Source organism: Equus przewalskii, chromosome 20, assembly GCF_037783145.1.
Source record: "Equus przewalskii isolate Varuska chromosome 20, EquPr2, whole genome shotgun sequence".
NCBI lineage: Eukaryota > Metazoa > Chordata > Mammalia > Perissodactyla > Equidae > Equus > Equus przewalskii.
Genome location: NC_091850.1, coordinates 30831337 through 30857956, shown reverse-complemented (window position 1 = coordinate 30857956; position 26620 = coordinate 30831337). Strand labels below are relative to the sequence as shown.

The 26620-nt window shown below is 41.8% G+C and overlaps 1 protein-coding gene across 1 annotated transcript in view; it reads right to left on the bottom strand.

Annotated features, from left to right (window-relative positions):
- The window catches only part of ADAMTS12 (ADAM metallopeptidase with thrombospondin type 1 motif 12), a 315216-nt gene that overhangs the window by 29567 nt on the left and 259029 nt on the right, over positions 1-26620 (bottom strand). The window contains 3 exon segments of the mRNA XM_070587073.1: positions 9013-9273; positions 9275-10126; positions 21635-21845. Coding sequence (XP_070443174.1) covers positions 9013-9273; positions 9275-10126; positions 21635-21845 — 1324 coding nt within the window.

Below are 26620 nucleotides of genomic sequence, written 5' to 3'. Positions count from 1 at the left end.
CTAATCTGAATCTCTGCCGGTAGGGCCCCAGCATCAGTATTTTATTTTTTTCTTGAGGAAGATTAGCCCTGAACTAACTGCTGCCAATCCTCCTCTTTTTGCTGAGGAAGACTGGCTCTGAGCTAACATCCATGCCCATCTTCCTCTACTTTATATGTGGGACGCCTGCCACAGCATGGCTTTGCCAAGGGGTGCCATGTCCGCACCCAGGATCCCAACCGGCAAACCCCGGGCCGCTGAGAAGCAGAACGTGAGCACTTAACTGCTGCACCATGGGGCCGGCCCATTGGCATCAGTATTTTAAAAAAATTTCCCAGGTGATTCTAATAAACAGCCAAGGTTGCGAATCCGTGATTTATATGTGGGACAAAAACTCAATGCAAATAGAAATTTGCTTCCCTTTAAAAATTATCCTGGCATGAATGCCCATATGGACTGCAGGCAAACTGCCACATTTTACACCAATGCTGTTCAAAGTGGATGTCAGATGCACGCCTCTGCTTCTTAACTTATATACGTATAACACGGCAATGACATTATCTTGCTTATTCCTCTCCATGAGAAGCCTGGGGTATAGACTGGTGTTGTTACAGCGTAGATAAAGAAACTGAGGCTTGGAGAGCTGGCTTGCCCAAAGAATAAGACTAGAATTTTCTGGCTCCAAAATGCAGTATGATATTTGTTATAGCAGGACTTCTCAAACTTTTGTGTCCGTATGGATCACCTGGACACCTTGCTAAATGCAGATTCTGATTCAGTAGGTCTGTTAGGGCTGGAGATTCTGCATTTCTAACAAGCTCCCAGGTGATGCTGATGCTGTTGGTCCTCAGACCACATTTGGAGTTAGAAAGATGTCACGACATGATGCATTTCACCACCTCACCCACTGGTGGTGAATCAATCAATCACTTTTGCCACGTGTACAGCCCATTCCTCAAAAGATGTTTTCATTTATTTTATAATTCTTTTTTTATTTTTTTGAGGAAGATTGGCCCTGAGCTAACAGCTGCTGCCAATCCTTCTCTTTTTGCTGTGGAAGACTGGCCCTGAGTTAACATCCATGGCCATCTACCTCTACTTTACATGTGGGACGCCTACCACAGCATGGCTTGACAAGGAGTGCGTAGGTCTGCACCTGGGATCCAAACTGGCGAACCCCAGGCTGCTGAAGGGGAACATGTGAACTTAACTGCTGTGCCACTGGGCTGGCCTCTATTCTATAATTCTTAAATATCTCAGGTTTAGCATAGAGTCACTTTGAAAACTACATGAACTTTCCCCCTATAATTTCTTCCAATGTATATGCCTAATTCTTTCATAAAGTTGATTTTTCTTGCATCCTCTCTCCCTTGCCCATCCTCAGAAGGAAGGGCTGTTTCTGAAAACGTAAAACACAGTTATGGGCTAATAAAAAAAGGATAGAGATTCCATCTATGACATTTTTGAAAGTTTCTTTTGATGAGTTATAAACAAAACCCAGCCTCACACTTCTCTTGCTGCATTTTCACCCTCCATATAGTTTCATGTTTCACTTTGTGTAAGTGCTTGTGTTATAACACATGTATAACATCACAGAGTTCCTAGGTAAATAAATTTACTATAGAATCATGAAAGGAAGAATAGAAAATAGTATAGGTCATCATTTTTTTCCATTATTTATGGAGGTAATCTTTTCCCCTCCTTAAAGTTCTTTAGGATTTGGTTTGTATCTCTCATAAGTTCCTAGCACTTTCTCCTCTGTACTACATTATGTATGTATATAATAGGTATGATAACAGCTGAAGTGCATTGACCACTGTCATCGTTTCATGGCCATCATTGTGCACAGCCATGGTCTTTGCAATGGGACTGTGCAGCTCCTCTCATCAAGCAGTGGAATATATTTCCCCAGCTCTTCAGTCAGGACTGTTCTTGAGACTTTCTTCGGCCAATAAAATGCAGTGGATGATGTCGTGCCAGTTCTCAAGAAAGCTTGCTTGTTTCAATTCTCTCTTTTGGACCCCTGTCTCTGCCGTGAGAAGAAAACTGGGCTAGCTTGCTGGAGGATGATAGATCATGTGAAACAGAGCTGGGTGATCCAGCCGAGGCCAGTCCAGACCAGCCAGCCTTCAACCAACCCCCCTAGCAGATGCATGACAAGGCAAGCTGAGATCAGCTAAGTTCAGCCCAGATCAGCAGAACCTCCCAACAAATCCATAGACTCATGAACAGAAATAAAGGTTTACTGAGGTTTTGTGGCTTTTGCTATACAGCATTATTGTGGCCACAGACAACTGATACATCTACATAACGGATACCTTTCTTACGTTTGCTCTAACCTTCTGAGACTCAGGGTACAATTATAGTTCTGCAGTTGGCTAACTGTGTGACCTTTTGCAATTTCCTAACTTTCTTAGCCTGTAAAAGTGGTGATAACACCACGACCTCCCTCACTGAGTTGTTGCGAGGACCACAGAAATAATTCATGCACACGGTCAGTGGCCTACAAACGTTACCTTTTAAACACAACAGACCTGCAAGATCAGCATTATAAATCCCACTTTCTAGATATCTGGGGCCTGAGAGTTTAGAAGCCATGCTCCAGGTCACACAGACAGTATGCTATTAATTTCATATTATGACACGGAAAAAAACACAACAGTTGCCCAAACCCAGGAAAGAAGCTCGTGAGACCAAATTCGCAGGCTAGCGATGACCCTGGTAAATTTCAAGTGATGTTTGTAGTTCTTTGCGCCATATTCATGTTGCAAATAAATGTGTGTTTTCTCCAGGGCTCTGAATCTAGTCCTGCTAGACTCAGATATCATGAGCAGAGATTTGCTATATTCCTTTTTGACAGTTTCTATTTAGGCAGCAAACAGTAGGAAGGTGAAGCTGACAGGAGGAAGTCCATGGAATGCAGTAAAAGTAAAACGGAATTCCATCAATTGTCATTTATGTTAGTTTCAAATTGGGAGTGGGAGATCAGAGAAGAAAAAGAAGATGCTGAGGAGGCTGAGGGACAGCTTCACTTTTGTCCTGGAAACCCTCCTCCTCCTTATAACTAGTGACCCTGTGGCAACCGATTTACCAGGTCAAGGAGCAGGGTTCGGAGTGTTCAGAACTGGAACTGACATGGAGGGCTGCATCAGAATCAGCTGTGAAAGGCTGTGGAAAATTGTACTGTCACTTCCATTTACATGACTGCACAGCCCACACGTAACTGACTGGCCCAGGGGATCAGGCTGATGATGAGGCGAGGGGATGAGGGGTGATTTTCTGTCAAAATAAGAGCCATGCCCGTGCACACCGTGTGCAGAACCTAGGTGTTCTCTTTTCTCAATAGATATCAGAGCCATGTGCCTGCACTCTTCTGAGTACCTTACACACAGCTGTTCCTTTTATCTTGTAACAACCTTAGGAGTCAGGCATGGCCATCGTCCTCATTCTACAGATGAGGAAAGTGGGGTGCAGCGAGGACATAACGACAGCCAGTAAGGGATTGAGCCAGAATTCAAACCCAGAAAGTCTGGTTTCAAAGCTTTATGTCTATTTATAGCGTGAACGTGGTTTTTATACCATTTCTTTAATTTTTGAAATCACAATTAGTTAGAGGAACATGCTGGGTACAAAGGGGGAACACAAACAGCCCTTCAACACAGGACAGAAAGGAGAGATATGAGGGAGATTTCAGATCAAACACTAAGGAACTTTAGAAGTTACTTCTAATCTTAAGGATCAGGAAAGACTGTGGAAGTAGAAGCTCAAAGTTCGATCCTGAAAAACAGGTAGGATTTAAAAGGGCAGAGGAGGAGGGGAAGGAAATTCCAGGCAGAGGAAAGAGCACACACCAAGGCATTGGGCTGGGAGGGGCAGAATGTCTAGAGGAAACTGAGCAGTTTAGATTTGTTGAAGCTTAAGATGGATGAAGAAAAGTAGGAGGAAGGATGGTTTGGAAGCTGGATTGTGTAAGGACGTGAAGGCCACTGGATGTTAGAGTGAATGTGATCTCATCTGATCTGTAATGAAGAGACATTAACGATTTGTGAGCAGGAGTTTGGACTGATTGGAAAATTCCTTTCGGAAGACTAATTTGGCAGTCTTCTATCTCTTGTGATGATGTGTGGAAAGCACTGGAGAGGGGAGAGACTGGAACGGCATAGATGAGCAAGCAGGCAAAGGCAGGCACTATCGGCATTTTGGACTGGACAACTCTTGCTTATAAGAGATTTCCCTGAATATCACAGGACTTTTATCAGTTTTGGCTCTCAGATATTGGAGTAGCAGGCCCCTCCTCTCATCCCAAAAGCATCCTCACTCCTTTCCAAATGCCTCCTACCATTAGATTGGAAACCACCAGGCCCGAACTAACAGGAAATAAAGAGGAGATGGCAGAAATGATGAGGCAAGATCAACTTGAAAAACTGTTAGGGTTTTTTTTAGTATGATAGGGGCAGAATATGTAGTGATGGAGAGGCCAGTGATTCCATTAGAGGGAGGGGCAATCTTAAAGAAACAGCTTCCAAAATGAGCAGAATAAAAAAATGAGAGGACAGTGGGAAACTCAAAACCTGGAGTTTTCATTCTGATTCCTGATCCTCTCCGACAATTCTGTATATTAAACATTTTGTCTCAAAAGACGCATAAAGGGAGAGCACCAAGCCCTCTTATGAAGGGGACTCCTGCCAAATGTTGAACTTGTTCTTGTAATATCCTTGTAGCTTTGAAAAACTCTGCAATCTGGGCCAATTCTCTTTTTTCCAGTCAAACTGCCTAGAATTAATGGCTCTCAACAGCTCCATCACGGTTGCCAAATTTTTGGTGAGCTATGATGTATACAATAAGACAGTTTATTTCTATCAAAGTCAGATGATAGCATTTGAGATAGAATTAATTCTTTGTATCTTGATTTATTATAATCAAAATGTTTCAATTAATCCCTAGGCTCAAACAGTCATCAGGTTTGATATGTAATTTTATTTTGGTTTAGTTTATTTGGATATAGTAATTTCTCATTCAGTCAATTAACATTTATCAATTAATTAACACATGTTAAATATCCTCAGGAAAAAAGTATTAGAACACATTTAAATTCAATAATTCCACAATTGCTTTGGGATTCAGGGATGGATGAAAAGATAAGAGGATGGGAAAGGAAATTAATTTCAGGGTCATCCTAAAGCTACTTTTTAATAAAACTTTTGTATTAACTTGTGAACTGAAGAGGGCTTGTCTAGATTTATAACCAGTCCTAATGTGGAGATCTCCCATTGAGGACTGGGATAACCTCCTAAAGAGCCTCTCCCTTGGACTGCACTTTGGTGTCTCTGTCTATCTGAATATGGAGTCTGTTCTCCCCAAAGGCACCAGTGACCTGCTAATTGTCAAATCCATTAGGTCCATCGTCAGTCCTTATGTTCCTAGAATCTGTGCCACCACATCTCTTGGTTTAAGTCTTAAATATTAGACTATTCCTTACTAGTCTTCCACAAGGGATCTCTTTGTTAGCAGCTCCTTAAAATGTTAGTATTTTCCAGAGTCTCCTCTCTGGTCCACTCCTCTTTGCAGCCTATAGGCTGTACTTGAGTGACCTCATTCACTTTCAAGGTTCTAACTTCTACCCATTGGTCATGGCTACCAAATCTTATCTCCAGTTTTCACCTCCCTCAAGAACCTCAGACCCACACGCACAAACATCTGCTGGTTATCATTTGGATATCCCAGAGGTGCTACCATTAAACTTGATCTATAACTAAACTCATCATCCTTTCTTTTTTGTCTCCAGTGAGACTTACTTTTCCTATACCTTGTGCAATATTTCAGTTTGTAGGAGCACCACCCAAAAGACACTCAAGACTCCAAACGAATAATCATGACAGACTCCTCTAGTCTCTCCTCTTCACACCCCACATCCAATTATTCACAAAGCTCTACTGATTTTAAGTTCTAAATGAATCTTGAATTTATCTTCTCTCTTCATCCCAAGCGTTCTTGTCATAGTTCTCGTACTCTTCTAGACTACTGCAATAACCTCCCAACAGGTCAAACCCTTCATCCTCACTGCTTCCAGCATGAGCTTCCTATACACAGGGGACCATGTCATTCAGTGGCAGAGATTGCTATATATTCTCTATAGTCCTTTTTCCTCTTCTTCCTGGACACACAATTAGATTACATTTCCCAGCTGCTTTGCAGTTTGGTTTGGTCATGTGACTGAGTTCTAGACAACAGAATGTGAGCAGAAGCGATATGTGCCCCCTCCAGGCCTGCCCCATAAAACCTCCGACAGGAGTGCCTCTCTGCTCTTTTCCCTTTCTGACTGATTAGGATGGTGACCCCAGGGCAAATACAATGTTGGGAGGATGACAGAGCCATTGTCAGCCTGGATTCCCAAATGACTGCATGGATCAGAGCACTGTCCGCTGTCACCACTCTTGCAGACCTGGAATTACCTTGTGTTATTATGTGAGTGAGAAATTACATTTCTGTTTTGGTGAACCATAACTTGTTTGGGTCTATTTGTTACAGTAGCCTAGCCTCTCGTGTGTCTGTGTGTGTGTGTGTGTTGTGTGTGTGTGATTTCTAACTCCATATACACACTATACACATATCACTCACACTTCAATTGTTCTGGTGTCAATCCTACATCTATGCCTTTTATCGTCTACTCTTTTATATTCTGTTGACCTAGCTTGTATTCTCCTCAAGGCCCACAGTGTCTTTAACAGTAGGTGCTTTTAGACTTCATCTCCATTGACTAATTAGCAAAATACTACAAATTAATTAGTAGCCTCAGTTTCCATAATTTGTTCTCTTTGTCTTTGAGCCTGCAGAGGCTGCACACTGTCCACATTGCTTTGACAGATGGAAGACAACAAGCCTGTTTATCTGTCCTATAGGGATGTCCCATGTTTTTAGAACAAAAGATATGTTTTGAGAGTACTACTTGAAAAGACATCACCCAGAAAACCTAAATGATCAATTTTATTTCAAAATACCCAAACTTAACCCACTGTGGTGACATTATAGGGATCATTTGCCCCTGTGAACTCAAAAGTAACCATGGGGGCCCTCAATATTATTTTACAGTACATTCTTGTGAACTATGTGATTTTCTCATCTGTCTAACCCAGGGTCACCACATAACTAGCACTGTTTTTATGTCATATGACCAAAGAACAAACAAGTAAAACAGAAGGCAGATAAAGTGGTGATGTTTTCTGATTTGCAAAGCAATGGATCAGAGTCCATGAAGTTTGTCTGCTTAAGTTCAAATCTGGCCCACCAGTCATGAGTGTGTGGGATTCCTGCTAGCTAATTAACCTCTCTCAGCTTCAGTTTCCTCATCTCTAAAATGGGAAAATATTATCAATCTCCTCAGGGCTGTAGTGCGGATTAAATGAGAGAATGCATGTTAATTAGCATAAAATCATGCTATAAAGCATGGTACACGTTTTATAAATGTTCAGCGTCAACATCCTCCTCGTGGTGAAGAGCCCTTTAGAACAGATTAGGAAAGAAATATGATTGAAATGCCAGGGATCATGAGACCCGTTCCCCTCATTCTTTCAACAAGTTAAATTACTCTGAGCATGAAAATCTTTTTCCCCCTGAATCTGGATTCTTTACTGACAGACGGAGATAGTAAGATGCTGCTTCACTGACAAGAAATGAGATAACTTGCTTTAGAAATCAAACATAAATCAACGTGAAAACATAGTTCAAATGTAAATGAAAAATTTTGGAGGTTTGAATTTATTTATTTATTGCCAGCATAGTTAATTAATAACCAATGATGCTCATTACTTTATACAAAGGAATTTTATACAGCTACATTGTCAATTGGTGCTGAAATTCACTAGAGAGGCAGCATATCCGAGCGGAGTTAGAAAGTTCATCATTCAACTGACAAGTGTGTCTTAAGAGAATTCACTTAACTGCTAATAATTTTATTTTTTCTATTTGTAAATTGGTATGAATGAGACCCTACTTGCTCCCCAGGACTGTCGAAAGGAGAAAATAAGAGATTACATACGAAAGTGGTTTAGAAATTAACATGCTTTCTAAGTTAAATGTACTGTTATTTTTATATTAGCTGCTAACAGTTCATTTCTCTTTAGCTAGGGAGATGAGTCATGAATAGTCATAAAAATGCTGAATGATTTGAACATACGATTATTTTGCCACAGAGTTCTCTTTTGAGTTGTCAAATTATTTTAACAAATTCCTATACTGTGCATTGGAAATGCAAATGGATAAAAAATGATTTTGATGCGTCAAAGGACGTAATTAGTTCTAGAAATGGAAAAGCAGATATATACCCAAATTTCCGAAGCCTGAAAGTAGGGGCCAACATTTTGTCATCAGGTTTATTTTCTTCTTTCTTTATATTCTAATTCTTTTAATGAACTAAAATGATTTTTTTTCAAATGCAAGGGAACACTCAAACAGACCTAAAAGAATAGAAATCATGGATAGCGTGAGCCACAGAATTCGTATAAAGAATTTTGGCTTAGATTTCCATTCCAATTGCGATTACTTGCCAGTTTCAAACTAGATTCTCAGCATTAGCTTTCTGCATGAAATATGAGCTCAGGGCTGGCCTTTCAGCTGTCCCTCATAGGATCATCGATTGCATTTAGAGCTGGAAGGGACACAGAGATGATCTACACTAGCTCTATTGTTCTGTAGCTGAAAAGCAGGCTCAGAAAGATGGACTGAAGTCCCCGCTATCATACAGCTGCCTGACCCAGGACGCCTGACTTCATTCTGGGTTCTTTTCACTACGTCTCACTATATTTAATCCCTACATTAAACCCAGCAAACTCTCCATCTCTGGAGTTGTGTTCTTTTGGTCTTTTTCATTTTTGGAGTTAAAGTGAGGGAAATGAGGGCATAGACCTGATTGCTTCACGTTTTTTCCACATTAGACCATATATCACAGAAGTCCATTCTGAAATTCGCACAACAATGCAACCTCCCTAGCTATTGTCCATGTAGGGTACGGCATGGGGTAAGAAAGAGAACTCCTACCTCACTCCAGTTTCCAACAACCCAGTATGCAGGGCTGCGGCTTGTCGAGAGCTGCTTGTAATTGGAGGCATTCAACAAAAACCCCTCAGCAATCAGACTTGTTGCATCTTCCTCAGTCAGAACTTGTCCAGAACTTTGTGTTAGATTCATGTCGCTTGGAAGTTCTGGGGGATTAGGGTTTACCGACTTTTCTGAGGGTGTTGGCTGGTGGTCTCCGCCCAGAGGGAACGGAGTGTCAGCTGGCTTTTCAGTGACCAGTCCCCTCTGCTCTGGATGTGGCATTTTGGGGAGTAGCGGGCCTTTGTCTTGGTAGCGATCCTTCTGTCACTGTGCTGAGGGGCGGCCACAAGGATGACCCCCTGAGATATGGTGTTGGTGGAGGTTCAAGTGGGATTTCTGTACTTCTTTCCACTGAAGCATCATTTCCAGGTACTCTGATCTTGGTCCATATTACAGAGTTGTTTCCATTTTTGTTCTCAGGTTGTTCCCCTGAGCCACTGTGAATCTCCGTTTCTGGCTCTTTGGTCAAGGTATCATAAAATGCAGTCACCTGCCAAGTCACGGGGTTGCTGGAAGATGACAAATCAGAACCACTCATTGTTGTGGCTAAAAGATCTCCCTCTGAGGTAGGACCAGGGTCTGAACTGGAAACAGTCTCTTTGTTTGGCTGGATACTCAAAGACCAGGAAGTGAGGATGGGCTGGGATGTACCTCCAGTGGAAACGACATAATGGGAGTCCAGCTCAGTTTGCGTTGAACTATTCTGCCACTGTTTCCCATCCAGGTCTCCTTTGGAGGCTGTGGTAGGAGCAGGGCTGTTGCTTGCCCAAACACTTGGGCTCATAGACTGAGGCACGGTGGGGGTGGTCAGCATCCTGGGGCTGGATGTAGTTGGAGGGATGGGCTTTAAGGGGTCTTGCTCAGGTGTTGGTAGCTTTTTCCCATTGAAAATGGTGCCTTTGTTGGGTTTTAGAACTCTCCGGCTAGATGGGCATTGCTGGAGGCCACATAAAGCTCGGCTGTTGGGTTTCCTTGTCACGTCACAAGGCTCATCATGGTTCTTGGCACATGTGACACTGCGAATCCGCACTCCACCACCACAGGAAACAGAACACTGGAAAAGAGAGACAGCTTTTAGTCTAGTGGGAAAGACACATTGGTTCTCATGCTTAGGTTTACAGCAAATCAGGACAGGGCCAATGGAAACTGAACTGTGCAGTCAAAGTCGTTTCTTCCATTTCACATTTGGCTTCTTAGCTCCTTTAGTTTCCTATGGAAATATGTGACTCCTGGAGACCAGCTGGGGCTCAGGACCAACAATTTACTCTCCACAAACTGAAAATACAATCCATGACACAGTAAAACTGAAGGCTCCCTGGGCTTTGAATGTGGGATGGCGGATCCACACAGAGTGCACTGACTTAAACAAGTCACCTAATCTTTTTAAGAGATAGTGATCTCGTCCTTCTTAGGGTTGTGATGCTATTAATGTAAAATGTTTACATATTCTCTAGAATCTCAACTTAGTAATAACAAACCTTTCTCTTTACATGTAGAAAATACCCACTTAACTCACATTCTCACCCAGGCACCATAAACTCCATTTTCCTTGCCTGTGCCAGGTGCAATCAGACTAAAAGCTGGACGAGGAGCCAGCCCAGTGGCACAGTGGCTAAATGTGCACGTTACGCTTCGGCGGCCCGGGGTTCGCTGGTTCGGATACCAGGTGCGGCCATGGCACTGCTTGGCAAGCCATGCTGTGGTAGGCATCCCACAAATAAAGTAGAGGAAGATGGGCATGGATGTTAGCTCACGGCCAGTCTTCCTCAGCAAAAAAGAAACAAAAAGAGGAGCATTGGCAGTAGATGTTAGCTGAGGGCTAAGCTTCCTCAAAAAACAAAAAAAGCTGGACGATCATCATACCTACACATGTACATAGATCCAGGATCTTTTCTGAAATTTGAAGGTAGGTAGTTAATCAAAAGTGAGGAGATACCCTTTCCCAAGAGTTAAGTGAGTTCCATAGCATGGTGCTCACATACACATGGGGGCTGTGGCCAGTCCCCTTTCCCAGCGTTCCCTCCACATTCTGTATGGCACACCGAAGCACAGGCAGCTAGATTGCTCTTGGGGAAGTCCTAACAGGATAGTCTTTCCTCAGGATTCCTGCTAAAGAATATTTATTTCATCTATCTCAGCAGCTGCAAACCACACGTAGTTGCTACGTGACAATAAATTCGTAGATGGTTTGAAAAGTTCATACTTTTACCAAATGGCTCCATGTTTAGCTTTCCTTTCCAATGACATTTTAAGTCAACCATCCAGACAGTTGGCACTTTGAACATGGACCATCCAAGGTTTTTCGCTGGCTTTTCCACATTTGTCTGTCTTGTATCCCTGACCTCAAGGCAGGTTTTCTGAGCACAGGGACTGCACAATGCTTGGTGGATTCCACAGGGTTCACAGCCATTATTCTGTGTGACACTCACGAGAGCCCTGTGAGATTTACAAGGCAGGAATTATTCTGCCATCTTCCACAAGAAAGGAAACTGAGACTCAGTGATAAATAAATGGCAAGCAATAGGATATATTGGAGTATATGAGGAAGCCATTTGGTATAAAACTAATTTGGCCTGAACTTGTTTTTCCAAAAAAGCCCTGATGTGGCTATTGAATATGCATTGCATATCTGCTTTAAGTATTTACTATGTCCCAAAGACAAGAACAAAATCCTTTAAAGTAAAGAGGTAAATCCCCCACATCAGCATTTCCTTAAAGATAAGCATCTCTCCCTAGGCTAGGAACTGATTGCTGACCTGCTGGGTTCAACTTGTGACCCCCTAGCTTGAGACCACAGACCTGCTACCTGCTGTGTTCATCAGTTGCTGTGTGAAATGCTGTGCCCGCAAAGCAATCTTGTGACTCTTGTAAAAGGGACATTCCAGTCACATATAATACACGCTTCGATGGTATGTAACCACTCTGTATGCCCCCACTTCTTTGAAGTGCTCCATTCCTTTGTGAAAGGACTCTCCCGGGCTATATGGTCCTCAGATCTGGCTCATAATAACCTCACCCCAATTTTTATTTATAGATTGGTTATGGATTGTTTGCATCGACATCAAGGACTTGCTTGAAAGGCTGCAAGTCAGTGGGAGGGCAAGAATTAGATTTATTCCACCCTCCCCCCCACCAAAATCTAGCATAACACACTGGACAAGTAGCCATCTACTGAATTTGCTGTTGATGAACTGATCAAAGTCTTGATTTCTAAAAAAATTGCTCAAAGGCAGGAACTATTTCTCATTCATAATTGAATTCCAGGATAGCTCTTAGGACTCAGTGATCACTTAACACAAACTTATTAAGTGACTATTTTACCTAGAAAAAAAGATCGGGAATGGGAAAATGCTTCTTATTGTGAGCTTATGCATTTTTTAGCTCAAGTTTCTTGCTTTTTCAAATCCTATTTCCAATTTCCTGTGTGTAGGAAAATGACATTAATGTAGAAACTCTCCCTTTATTTTGTTCCAATTAAGCATAATCACTCACTGATATATAATAGCTCTGTGAAATCAGTGCCTTTGAAAAGCAGGAGATGTTTGGGAGCAGAGAAGAATGTACAGCTGAGGGAGTGTTCAACTGTAGATTTGGGGTCAATCAATAAAGCTCTGAATTTAAGATGTCAACCAAACACATAAATGCCCTGCTCTACTATTGAATTTCTAAGTTTGTTTTGATATAAAAATACTAATCTTTGGTGAGAACAGTGCCTCACAGACCAACAAATGCACACTCATTTCCCACCAAAATGGAGACTACCAACTAAAGGTCTCAGAGTCCACCAGTGAGAAAGAGGTCTCTTCTGGCACCTTCCATGACTCACTTCACCTTGGTGCCTGGAAAGGGCAGGGTGGAGGTATTTATTTTCCTGGTTTACCACAGTATTTCTGCCCTTCTTGTGTATGAAGATGATATCGACCCTGATATCAGTTCCCCTACATTAACCCCATCATATATGGAGTTAAAATCAAAGCACTCATCTCCTTTCCCTGCTTACTCCCTGGCTTCCTGGCACCAGAATCCACCATCTACCACAGAGGCAGACAACCAACGACATCCACCTGTGGATTCCTTTATCTCACCATCCCCCTTGCTGCAAGCAGCCTCGCAAGGCCAAACGCAGGCTAATGGGAAAGCGCCAACTAGCAAGGCCACAGGCTTCCCCTCCCTACAGGCCTCCACATTCCTTATAACCTTTAAAACCACCTTGCCTCTCATCTTTTGGGGAGACAAAACGAATTTGAGGGCTCCCTCTCATCTCCCGGCTGATGTCTCCCAAGATAAAAATCCTCTCTTTACCATAAGCCTTGCATTCCAGTTTTTATTTGGCCCCTCTTGTGTGGTGGGTAAAGAACCTTTGTTTGTATACAAAGATACTTTATGTTCGATTCACTTTAGTCATCCTGAGTCACTCTCCATTTATTACATTCTAATCTGAACTCACAGGTTTTCAAATCTCCACTTTGTAAAAATGTATCTGTCCAACCAAATAATCCTCTGCGTATGTCTGAACACATTTCCAGGCTGGCTGCCTCAGGCAGGCTGCATTTGGAGAGCTGATTCAGAAAACGGCCCCGGCTAATGCCAACTTCTCTCAAGCAGCAGGTGCGCCTCCCTTGCAGTTTTTTCTTTCCAAGAAATGTCAGAGTAGACAGCTACATAGTAGGAAACTCTTTGATTCTTCTTTTCTTACTCTTCATTCCCTTTTTGTTTGTTTGTTTTGACTTGAAATGTTTCTAATGCCTATGGGGAAGTTAGACTTTATCACACAATTTTACCAGCATTTTGAGGAATATTAGCCCTCAGCTAACAACCGTTGCCAATCTTCCTCCACTTTATATGTGGGTTGCTGCCACAGCATAGCTGATGAGTAGTATAGATCTGCACCCGGGATGAGAACCCGTGAACCTGGGCGGCCAAAGCAGAACGCACCACACTTAACCACTATGCCACGGGGCCAGCCCCCTACAAGCATTTTTTAAAATCCAAAAGAATATAGGTATGTGCCCTTCATCCCCACATTGAAGTGTGAAGTAAAAGCACTATAAAACCTGTAAGAAATAGCTTAAACTCCCCAGTCTGCCATTAGTAACTCCAGACATGTGACTAAGCCTCAGCTTCCTCATCTGGAAATTGATATAAATTAACACCCACCTTTCACGGCTGTTGTGAGGATTACATGAGACAACAGCCTTAATATAGTATATAATATATAGAAGATGATTGGTAATTACAAGCTATTATTATCACTGTTACAATGATGCTGATAATAATAACACAGGCCTAGGGTCTCTGACTTCTACTGTCTTTGTGGGACACAAAGTGATACACAGACCTATCTTACGGGACGCTGTGAGGTGAGCAGCTGTGTGGGTGAAGCAGTTGTAGGTGCATGTCTAGAACACACTGGGGCGACCCACACATCCTACAGGTTTATTGCTGGATTTTTTTAGATTCAGATTTTCTAGGGGTAACAGATGGTTATAAGTTTTTTTTAATTTACAAATTTTAGGATTAAATAATCTTATTCATTGTGCAAATCTGCTCAACCTAAAAGAATAAAGCAAGAGTAAATAATAGCTATCTAGCTGGTAGTTTAGTTAAAATACATTTCATGTTGATCTTTTAAAACCAAAGATTATCCTAGAACAGAAATTCCAGAGTGGCAGTTGCAAGGGCTAAATTTGGCCCACTGGCTTGTCTTCTTTGGCCTGCTCAATCTCAAAACACACAAGCAAACGAAGAAACGAAATACAAACACTGAATTTAAAAATTAGCAGATTTCATATTAAAACGCCAGATTTTTAGCTTCTCTTGAAAAAGCAGACATTTGCAACTATTGGCTCTATTCCCAAATGGCAACTGAAAAACTCATTACTGGCGCCCTGGTCCAGGAGGAGTCTCTATGTCCTCCGGCACACCTGCCTTTCACCCCCGGGACACACAGCATCTTCCAAATAACAGCCAGATGCCATTCCTTCCACTGGGGTGTAATGCGCCCCATGGGACAGTGTTAACTATCTACGAAGTATATTGGGCCTAAAAACTCATCGTCCCACTAGAACAAGCAGCACTGTTTTTTGTTTTTTTTTTTAATTAATTAACTTTTAAAATTTTTCCACCAATGTATTCACATTTACTTTTTTATTTTCATTGAGGTAACATTGGTTTTTAACATGGATAGGCCCTGAGGGCATTATGTTAAGCAAAATAAACGAGACGGGAGACGGAGAAAGTCAAATACTGTGTGACTGCACTCCTAAGTGGAAGATAAAAACAATAAGAACAAATGAACACACAGACTCAGAGAATAGCCTGGTGCTCAGCAGAGGGGAAGGGGGTAGGGAAGAGGGTGAAAGGGGGGACTGTGCTCCTGTGTCCGGTGATGGACGGTAAGTAGTCCTTGGGTGGTGAACATGATGTACTCTACACAGAAATCAACACATAATGATGTATCCCTGAGATTTATGTAACGTTATAAAGCAGCACTGTTTTGTATTCAGCCCCACACTTCCTCCAGGACATCTTCCAACTCTGTTTGCCTCCTTAGGAGCTGTCAAGCCCTTCAGAGGAGGCAAATGCAGGACACACGCCACACTCAGAACACATCTCAATTGGTGGTTTCAGAATTCTCAAAATCAATTTCTGCTATGATTATTTTATGCCTCTACCTTATAATTTTGAATTCTGTACCAGGTAAGCTGCTTGTCAGTCTGTTAATGTCCTCCCTGGGAGTTATCTTGCCCTCACTCCCCATCATGCCAAGATTAAGGCCTCTAGGGACAGCCTGCTGAGAAAGAGCTCTGCCGCTAAATTACTCAACTCCACCACGTGAGGCGGACTGTGGCGGAGGGGCTCAGAGCTGGCTCGGAGCCGTAGTGCTGAGGCAGTTTATTAAAAAACACAGTTGGGGTTTATCGGAGATTTTGAGCTAAAGGGCTGAGTAGAGAAACAGCTAGTGCTTTGGGCATAAAAACATTTAATGTATAGTCTCAGGAATTTATAAATGAATGATTGGATCTCATACTAAAACCAGCTTTGAAAGTAAGCTAAAACACTTAGGTACCTGTTATGGCTGAATTGTGTCCCCCCAAAAAGATATGTTGGAGTCCTAACTCTGCCATTCCTTCCCCCTGTACCTTAGAATGTGGCCTTCTTTGGAGATGGTGTCTTTACAGAGGCAGTCAGGGTACAATGAGGTCACTAGGGTGGGTCCTAATCCAAAATGACCATTGTTCTTATAAAAAGGGAAATTTGGATACAGAGACACACACGTGGGGACAATGCCATGTGAAGATGAAAGCAGAAATCAGGGTGAAATGTCTACAAGTCAAGGAACAGCAAAAACTGCCAGCGGACCACCAGAAGCTAGAAGAAAGTCATGGAACAGATTCTCCCTCACAGCCCTTGGAAGGAACCAACCCTGCCGACACCTTCATCTTGGACTTCTAGCTTCCAGAGTTGTGAGACAATACATTTCTGTTGTTCAAGCCACCCAGTTTGTGGTACCTTGTTATGGCAGCCCTAGAGAACTAATATAGTGCCCTAGATAATTAAAAAAAACATCAGACATGATGAAGAGAATCAACATGACTGCCAATTGGTTTTCTGTGAGCACTTGTTTCAAACAAGGGCACCCATATGTGTCCTCCAGGAAACCAGGCAAAGCATAGGCTGCTTACGTCTGAGAAGGATGAGGTGTTGGCACTTGCAAACGCCCAGTGACAAAAGAGCAGAGGTGAAAACATCAGGCCTCAGCCCCACATGAGCGCCTTGGACCTGAACTGAAACTAGGGAATACCAAGGGTAAGCCACTCAGCACTGCCTCCTGGCCTTCCATGCTCTGCCTTCCTTCAGTTTGCGAGGACTCCTGAGACTTCACACAAGAATTTTCCTCTGCTTCTCATTCCCAGTTAGCAACAGACATGCCACTGGCGCTTGCTGCCACACCTTCCATCTGCAGAGCCAGGAGAGCACCTTGTGAAAATCGGCATCTGCTCTACCTGCCCTCTCGTGCTCTCCACCACCTGCGTGAACAGCACTGCGCTCGACAGACTCTCAGCAACTTGGCAGACTGACTGTTTCATCCATTGGTTTGTGTGCTTCTGTCAGGCATAGAAAGGGAAGGTTAAAGACTTTCACAGACCCTGGGCACGCCTGCTTTTGGAGGCTCCACCCCACATCCCATCAAATATATTAAAAAAATCTCTAGTCTCAAGTGAAATAGAATGCTTTTCTGTAAAAACCATGTGAAAGGCTTTTTATTCCTTTGCTTTTGAAAGCATTTGGTGAGGATAACTCGTTTAATTTATGAGTGGCTCTGATTTCTCAGCAATGATGATGCATGGCCTGGAATTCCAGCCAAGTGAGAAAAGCGGATCTACAAATCGTTTCCAAACATAATACACTTTTCATGAACACTAAGAGCTGTCATATGGTGACATTTTGCAGACCTTTGAGATGCCGTGTGGCATGGTGTTCAGAGTAACAGCTCTGCTGCCTGCATTCAAATCCTGGCTCCGACTGCTTGGAGGCTGTGTGACCTTGGACAAGTTTCTAAACATCTCTATGCCTCAGTTTCTTCACCTGTATAATGGGGCTAATAAGCCCATTGTGAGGTATTGTGTTAATTCCTATAAAGGGGTTTAATACACATACTAAATGCCCAATAAGTATTTGCTATCAATATGCAATTAAATATTTATTTCTGATTTTGCAGTGTCCTCTGTTTTTATGGAAGCAATATATTAGCTTTTTTTCAGGTCTCAAAATTTTTGTAGGCCCTTGAAAAATGTGCAGGCCCTAAGCACTGTGCTTACAGTGCTCCGTGCATAAAACAGCCCTGAGCTCAAGAAGGGAGTTAGATGAAAATGTAGGGAGCCACAGATCAATTTCATGAGGACAGTTGAGTGTCATTGATTGGACAAGGTTTGCAGAATCCAAGTAGGTTGGAAAACAGACCATTGTCTTATTGCCTGATAACAAAGTTACCATTTAGTGAATACTCACTATTTGCCGGGCACTGTGAGAAAGCCTTACATGGATTATCTTCCAGCATTATAATGCCCTGTCTTTCTAAATGACAAAAGGCTGAGTGAGGTTTAACACTAGCTCAAGGCCACACAGTTAGGGCTTGCCAAGGCTGGAAAACCTAGAGAAATTACTATCCTGCTAAATCTATCAGTCTAAATGTCAGGAGAAACAGGGGAATTAATGAACTAATACCAATCTTATGGAGTTATTTAAGTGTTAAGTGAGACAATCTATATGGTGTGGAAAGCACTCAACAAATGATGGATGACATTATTGTTATTTCCATCTATTCACTTTACTAACAAATGATTCACGTCTAGATCTTACTATGTGCTAAGCACTGTTCTAGTAAGAACTTTGGAAATATTGACTCATTTGATCCTCATAACTTCCCCTGTGTCTAAGTAGTGTTGTTATCTCCATCTTAGGGTTGGAGAAAACAAGTCACGGAAAACTAAACACAGAGAGATTAAATTCACACATCTAATAAGCGGCAGAGCCAGGATTTGAACCCAGAAGCTATGCCCCAGAGGCCATGGTCTTCACCAGGAGACTGGCTGCCTCTCACAGGGCATGTCCCTGAGATGGCATACCTAGTAGGAGCCATGGAACTTTGATACCTTGTCTTTGTTTACCACAAATAGAGTCCCCCTTCTTTACCCTCCAAGCCCAGAAGTAGGTTGGGCAAAACCCGGTTCTTGGTGAAACTTGAGATTGAGGGTGGGAGTCATGTGTCCAGAGCACGAGCTTAGAGTGGAAGGAGCTGGTCATAGTGGGCAGAGAGCTCTCCCTGGGGGCAGCCTCTGACCCCCTCTAGCGGGGGAGAGACCTCCTCCTTCCTTCTGGGTCAGGGGTGAGTGTGCCAGCCTGGCACAGCTGAGCCCACTCTCTTTTCTCCTTCTTTCCAGCTTGATCAGCCCAGGGAGGACCATGCTAGGAGCCTGGCAGTCCTTGAGTTTTTTGACCCAATTATATTATAGCTTCAGACTCATCCAGGGTGACTCAAATGACTCAGTGGAGAACAATTAATCAGGTATTGCTCTACCCTGCATCAATTCATGTTGAGCTCAAGTCAAAATCCAGACCATAAATAGTACGAACAGCAAGAATCACTACATCATCTCCCTTAAAAAAGTATCTGGGGATAGTTAGAATGCCAAAGACATTTCATCATTCCAGCAAAGCTCATTAGAGGGCTAATGTGTACAGACATTAGCAAGACAGTAGACGGAAGAAAGGAAGACCCATTCGATGAAGACTTTGATGCTGATTTAACAAAAAGCACCTCTCTTGACAACATCTCCTGAATGAAGGCAGTGGCTCAGCCTTTCTGTTCAGCTCCATCAAGTGGAAGCTAGAAAGTGGATTCTGTGTCTGCTGTCAATACACTAGGCAATGGCTTGTATTGGGAACAACAGACCCAAGTACTTGTCACATCATGCCAACTTTTTGGTCCTTTATTCTCCAGTTAAGGGACACCATTTTGCTCCCCATAAACTTGAACACAATAAGAAGAAATCCTCAGCCAAATATGTAATTGCAGTCTTTTTAAAAAAGGAGGAAATTCTGGCAATTAGTAAATCCTACATGACAAGAATTATTAACTGCTTTGGATGCAGCCAAAACATTTTTGGTAAACAGATTTAATGGACCAGTCACAATACCCCATTCAGCCTTGTTTTGACAATACTGTAATTTACAGCAATCTAGGTTGGCAGTGGACTAACCGGTCAGGCCAGCCACAGACTATCATTGTACCCTTCCAGGAACAGCAGGGGAATATTCTAGCCTATTGCTGATATATGCACATGCATCAGGGCACACATCAGTAGCACACCTGTGTTAGTTTGTACGTAGATTTCTTTCTATGTATACCTTGGTCTTTTCTTTTCTGGTTTTGGTCCTCTCTCTCCCATTTGATAATTCTTACAATATAGGGACCATACTTGCCATTTTTTAAAACTTTTCACCTAGATGCCCAAGAAAGCATTCTGTGCAGAACTGGAAGGTAAATAAACTGAAAATGTGACTACAAGCTAATGAAATAGAATTTTGGAAATAAGGTTATCAAAGTGGCTGTGTTCAAAATGAGTGTTTTCTGCTTCCAAACAGTTATCTTCAGAGATGGTACCTTTGCTTATACGAATTTTCAAATTCTTTTTTAGATAATACTTTAAGAGAACCTTTATAAGCTATGAAAAGCAATCTCATTTATTTATAATCAAACATCACTTTTCAAACACAAAGGTTTTAGCCAAATCGATCACATCAATCCCTTATCCATCAGGCTTAATTCTTACTGACTTTCTGTGGCATTCTCCTAAATCAAAGGTGTCCCATTTCTCTCAAGGTGAGTCCTAAAAGGAGTTCCTAAGGTATTCTGGTCAATAGTAGCTTTATTATAGAAAACATGTGCCTTCCCAAGGAAGCTCATAATAAGTCAGCATCCATCTACAAATTCTGGCCTGTTGGCTTAAAAAAAAAAATCACTTGGGGGCTGGCCCCGTGGCCAAGTGGTTAAGTTCGCGCGCTCCGCTGCAGGTGGCCCAGTGTTTCGTTAGTTCGAATCCTGGGCACGGACATGGCACTGCTCATCAGACCACGCTGAGGCAGCGTCCCACATGCCACAACTAGAAGAACCCACACCGAAAAATACACAACTATGTACCGGGGGGCTTTGGGGAGAAAAAGGAAAAAATAAAAAATCTTTAAAAAAAAAAATCACTTATTTTCTAATCATCCCTTAGGTCATTGATTGAAATGCAACAGGGAAGCAGAGTGAGGCCCCTGGAGACTCCAGGACCCTTGGAGAAAGAAGGACTCTACTTCCCCTACAGACTCTGGGAGCACAAGTCTTGCTGGTACCTGATTCCATGGTGACCCCCAAAAAATTGAAGCCTGGGAGGTTTTCACAACCTACTAGTCCACTCATTTCTAATTATATTCAGAGAATTAGATCAGATTAATTCTGGAAAAAGTAACACTTATTTGAACTTATGTGGTTAATGAAAATAGATCTCCTAAACCTTGGTAAGGCCTGGCCTTGACACAAGCTGAATAGATGGATGATTTGAGGGGATTCTTCAAGGGTCAAGTGTACTGCCTATTGTCCCACCATTAGAGTGACACTACTTAGGTTTTAGTTAACACTAACAGTTCCAGTGAAACATAACTACTGGCAACAAACCAGCTTTCGGGGTGAGTGGGGAACCCTGATTCACAACTAATGGTTTAATGATGGGCCAGCAAAAATCCTGATTTGTCAATTGGCTGTAGTGAGCCTGTGCGAGCAGGAGCCAGCTCATCCCTAGAAGGTATTTGACCACTGTGAGAAGATCCTATAAGAATGGAAGTCAAGCATTAGGATATTAGGTGGTGGGGAATGCAGGAACCAGGCCAGAGGCGATAGAGCTGGCCATTGTGTGATTTCACCTAGGGTCACTTTGGATTGGTTAATGAGGAAGAATGGGTGTGGGGCTGATGAAGTATGAATAATGTCAGTCTCCCTTTTAACCCGGGAGCTCACCTCACTCCAGTTGCCCACTGTCCAGTCTGATGGACACAAGATGTCTCTGTTGCAGGAAATGAGGGTCTTGGGCTTCAGCAGGTGCTGGCAGTCTTTAGCTTGGAGAGCCTGCTCATCTGAGCCCATGGTCTGGATGCACAGCACTGTTCGCTTCTTCTCTCCATGGGGCCCACATGTCGCTGAGCATGCTTCCCACTCCCCTGCCCACCACCTGCAGACACACACGGACATATGAGAGAAGATCACCAAAAGTATACATATACATGCAACGCAACTACTCGAAAGAAACCAGGCTCAGAAGCACACATTATAGAGCTGTGAGGTCCTGGAGACCCCCAAGCCCACTAGAGGGCACTCTGCTCGTTCGGTCATACTTCCAGAACCCAACAGAGCATCTGGCATAAGTAGATGGTAAGTAAGGATATTTTTGAATGAAAAAGAAAATACTCTCTCTTTTCAGTCAAGAAAACTGAGATCTAGGTTTCTGTTGTACAACTTCAAGCAAGTTTACACCTTACTTTCCTCATCTGTTAAATGGATAAACAATACTGACTTTATATATAAGTGCTGTGGATTAAATAAAACACGAATTTATGTACAGTGCATAGTACAGAGCCTGACACTTAATAAGAACTCAAACATTTGTTATTATTTATCATTATTTTGACTGTTGCTATTGAATGAAAGAGCTCAATTAGAATCCAGGTCTCCTGGACATTCGAATGTTTGACCAACCCAATGTGAAGCAGGTACTTCTCACTTACGAAGAAGCATTTGCTAATTTTCAGTTATTTAGGAGATAGTCAATCAGGGGCATCGCCTTCATTTTTTCCCCCATCTCCTTCAGTCAACCTCTTAGTATTTTCACTGGTCCCCTTGATAAGAAAGGGGTAAAGAAAGAATAAACTTAAATAAAATAATTTCTCTTTTGTCACCTGTTCTTGGTAAGTTAAACAGTTGAACTGTTGGCTAAATTAATATTGGAAAAACGAGTATGTCTGCTCTTTCTCTACCATATTGTCACGGATGATTGACTCAAGATTCTAGGATGTGGGTCCAGTGGTTACACAGAAGTAGCTTTTGAAAGTGGCAGGGAGCCCTCTTGAGAGCCCTCTATCTTCCTCTTTCCCCATCATAGTGCAAATCTTCCCCGACACACAGCACAGAACAAGTGCCTTGACCCCATGTGGTTTGGGTCCACCATTGCTTCAATGGACAGCCTGCTTCTTCATCCCTCGAAGCACTAATAAGATGGGTATTTCTGTCTTTGCATGGGAAAATAGTACAGCACGTGAAGTCCTTCATTTCCGACTTTAAGGAAGCCTCCTAACTTTGAGAGAACATTGAATTTCGAAGAAGACAAAACTTTGTACTCTTATTTATGTTTACTAAATATTGGACTTATTTGGGTAGAATTTTTTTTGATTCTCCTATTTTTAATCTCAAGTTAAAAATATTAAAAGGAAGCCATTCCTCAATTCTATTATATTCTTCAGTAATAAGTAACTAAGATTACTTATTTATTCTTTGTTATTTAACATCTGGCTGTCTTGTGTGGATAAAGAGCTAATATTGGAACCATATGATATGAAATCAAATGAATACCCACTGTATTAATCTAATTACTTTGTCCTACCTCTGACATTTCCATGGGAGGTCAGACACACGGCTGAATATATAAAATGTCATTCTAGAAGGGCCTTAATCTGAACTGACAAAGTCTAATTTATATAATTACTTGCTACAGGGCTTTCAGCTGTGTCACCACAAAGCAATAATGGACCTCCTTGTGCTCTCTCTTGGAATTTCCTCCACAGTCCCCTGGGGACATTTTGCATTTTTTCTGTCACTAATTTAAAGTGAAAACCATCCTCTTTATTTCCCTGCAAACATCTTCCAGACCCAGGGCCCAGGAGCTATTGCCAAATTGTTCTCTGTTGTCCATCTCATTCTTTTTGGTGTCTGCCATAATTCCAACTCTTCTGGATTCTAATTCTGGATTCTAACAAAATTCTAATAGAATATTGTTAAAATGCTCTGAATTATTGGTGAGAAAGGCAATATAACATGCAAAGAACTTAGCAAGACAAAAGACCCAGCCCAAACATTTATTCACTCCAACATGACATCCTCTCTGGTTTAATCAGCTTAGAATTAACAACCTAACTTGACTTTTTTCTGTTTTTGCCAATGATTTTTCTCTTACTAGAATGCTGATGACACCTAACATGCAATTGGATAATTTATCATACATCTTCTTGGATTGTTCTTTAGTCCTATGCATTAGTCAATCTTATCATCCCAGTTACAACACAAAAGTCCTAACGCCTGGGCTGTGTCAGTGATTTTCACTGTATCAACATTTGGGGAGCTTTAAAAAGTTATCAGTGTTCAGGCCCCACTGCAGACCAGTTGACTATAATCTCTTAGAAACAGAGCCAAGGCATCAGTGTTATTTAAGAGTCCTTTGATGACTTTTATATGAATTCAGGGTTAGAAACCACTGGTATTCTTGGTACCAAATAAATGGATTTGACTGTTTATCTTTAAATTTTTCTCCTGACAGGCCTTCAGGACTCTGTTTTAGTATGAGTTACATAAACTATAGAAGCATGTGTGTGTGTGCGTGTGTGTGTGTGTGTGTGTGTGTGTTTTGAGACCCTTGGAGAGCCTGGAGTTGTTCTGGAAAAGCGTACTGTAGTTTGGACACCCTCTGAGATCACGTGGGAGGGATGGGGTGAAGAACCTGTGAACCTGTGTTTTCTGTATCTTCTATCCACTCCCATGCCAGTGCTTGTTCAGGCAGTTCTGACAACCGATAAATCAATAAAATATAAAAACAAACTCTTTCTAATCTTCATTACTCAGAAAACCGAAAGTCCAAATCGGAATTTGTTAAACTCTTGCTCAGAATAGTAATTTCTTTAAAAAATATCGACTTTTATAATTACTATCTTTGTACTAATCTTTTCCCTAACAGCATTTACATTCCAAAATCCAATTCAATTGACCTTCCAAATTCCGATATAACAGCCACTATTACAATATAAGCACCATTGCTTCCTTGCCCTTTATACACAGTGTCTCCATATTCTGACTGAATCCTGTTCATCCCAATTCATTTTCTCTAGCTTTCTTCTTGTCCCCCACACAGACTGTGCTCATTCCTCTCCTCACTTTCATGGACTTTTCCCAGTCTCAATGACCCCATTCCTTTCATTTAGATCAGTGGCTCTCAACCAATGTAGATTCCCATAGTCCCTTCCCCAGGGTACACTTGGGAAGGTTTGAAGACATTTTTGATTGTCACAAATAAGAGTGGCGGTGTGCTATTGGCATCTAGTGGGTAGAGGCCAAGGATGCTGCTAATATTCTACAATGCACAGGACAGCCCCTATAACAAAGAACTGCCCAGCCTAAAGTGGCTATAGTGCTGAGGCTGAGAAACCTTGATTTAAATCATGAGCCATTCTTTTTACACTGAACACCAGCTGCCAGGGTGGAATGAATTGCTATCAGGGGTTTACTGGGCACTTTGGATATGCTGAGCACCATCACAGCTGTAGCCTAGCAAATCTTTGCTTTGCAGTAAACCAAAGTTCAGAGAGAAGTCAATAGGAAGAAGAGACTCAAATGACCTCTTTCTGGAGTCAGATACACTTTAAATTCCAAAGAATTTCTGTTTTGACAGACTACTCCATCCTGGAATGTGCTATGCAAGACTTTCATCCTGAAAGCCACTGACAATGTAATACATATTTCTTATGTTTAGATTATCAGAAGGTTTTACTAAATCTTTAAAGAAAATCTGTCTTAAGTACTCATTTGAGACAGAACACAGAGTGTCCAAAGTCAATGCAGAAACAAATTACTACTGAAGGATAATAATCCAGAAATAAAAAGATTAAATCTTGCACATGAAATCATTTTAGGAGAGGGACATGACATTTAGGAGAGGGAATGATGGGGATGAACTTTTCAGATATTATGGAAACTGATGACAGAGGAAGATGCTTCAACCTGAAATTTATATCCAGGGAAACTATTGGACTAAGCTTGCAAAAACAAATAATATTAACACTGTAATTAATATTTATTTTTCATTTATTGCTTAAAAAAGTAAATTAATTTCCTTTCTTTAATCCCTTTGCGAATTTGTATGCATGATTTAGCTTTGACGTTAGAATTTTCTGCTTGTTTATAACATTTTCATTGTGATTTAACATGTGAGAAGTATTTTAAATCTTGAAATTCTGGTTTTAGCACCAAAACCTGCTCATCCTGAGATGCTGGGCAGCAGCATGGTGTGGTAGCACCAGCACAGACTTCTCAGCAGACACATCTAGGTTCAAATCTAGACTCTGCCACTTGACGCTAAGTGACTTTGGAAAATTTTTGTGAAGGCTTTACAGATGTCCTCATCTGTAGAATGGCATAAAAATATCTACCAATCAGGATTGCTAACAAGAATAAATGCCTGGGCAATACGGAAAGGGCTGGAAGAAGAGTGGGTTCTCAATCCAGCAACTGTGCTCCTTGGTATTTACCCAAAGGAGCTGAAAACTTATGTCCACACAAAAACCTGCATATGGATGTTTACAGCAGCTTTATTTATAATTGCTCAAACTAGAAAGCAACCAAGATGTCTGTCCAAAGATGAACGGATAAACTGTGGTACATCCAGACCATAAAATATTATTCACCCTGAGAATAAATAAGCTATCAAGCCATGAAAAGACATGGAGGAACCTTAAATGCATATTACTAAGTGAAAGAAGCCAATCTGAAAAGGCTGCATACTATACAAGTTCCATTATATGACGTTCTGGAAAGGACAAAACTATGGAGACAGTAAAAAAATCAGTGGTTGCCAAGGGGATGGGGGGAGGCAGAGATAAGTAGGCAGAGCACATAGGATTTTTAGGGCCATGAAACTACTCTGTATGATACTATAATGGTGGATATATGTCATTATATATTTGTCCA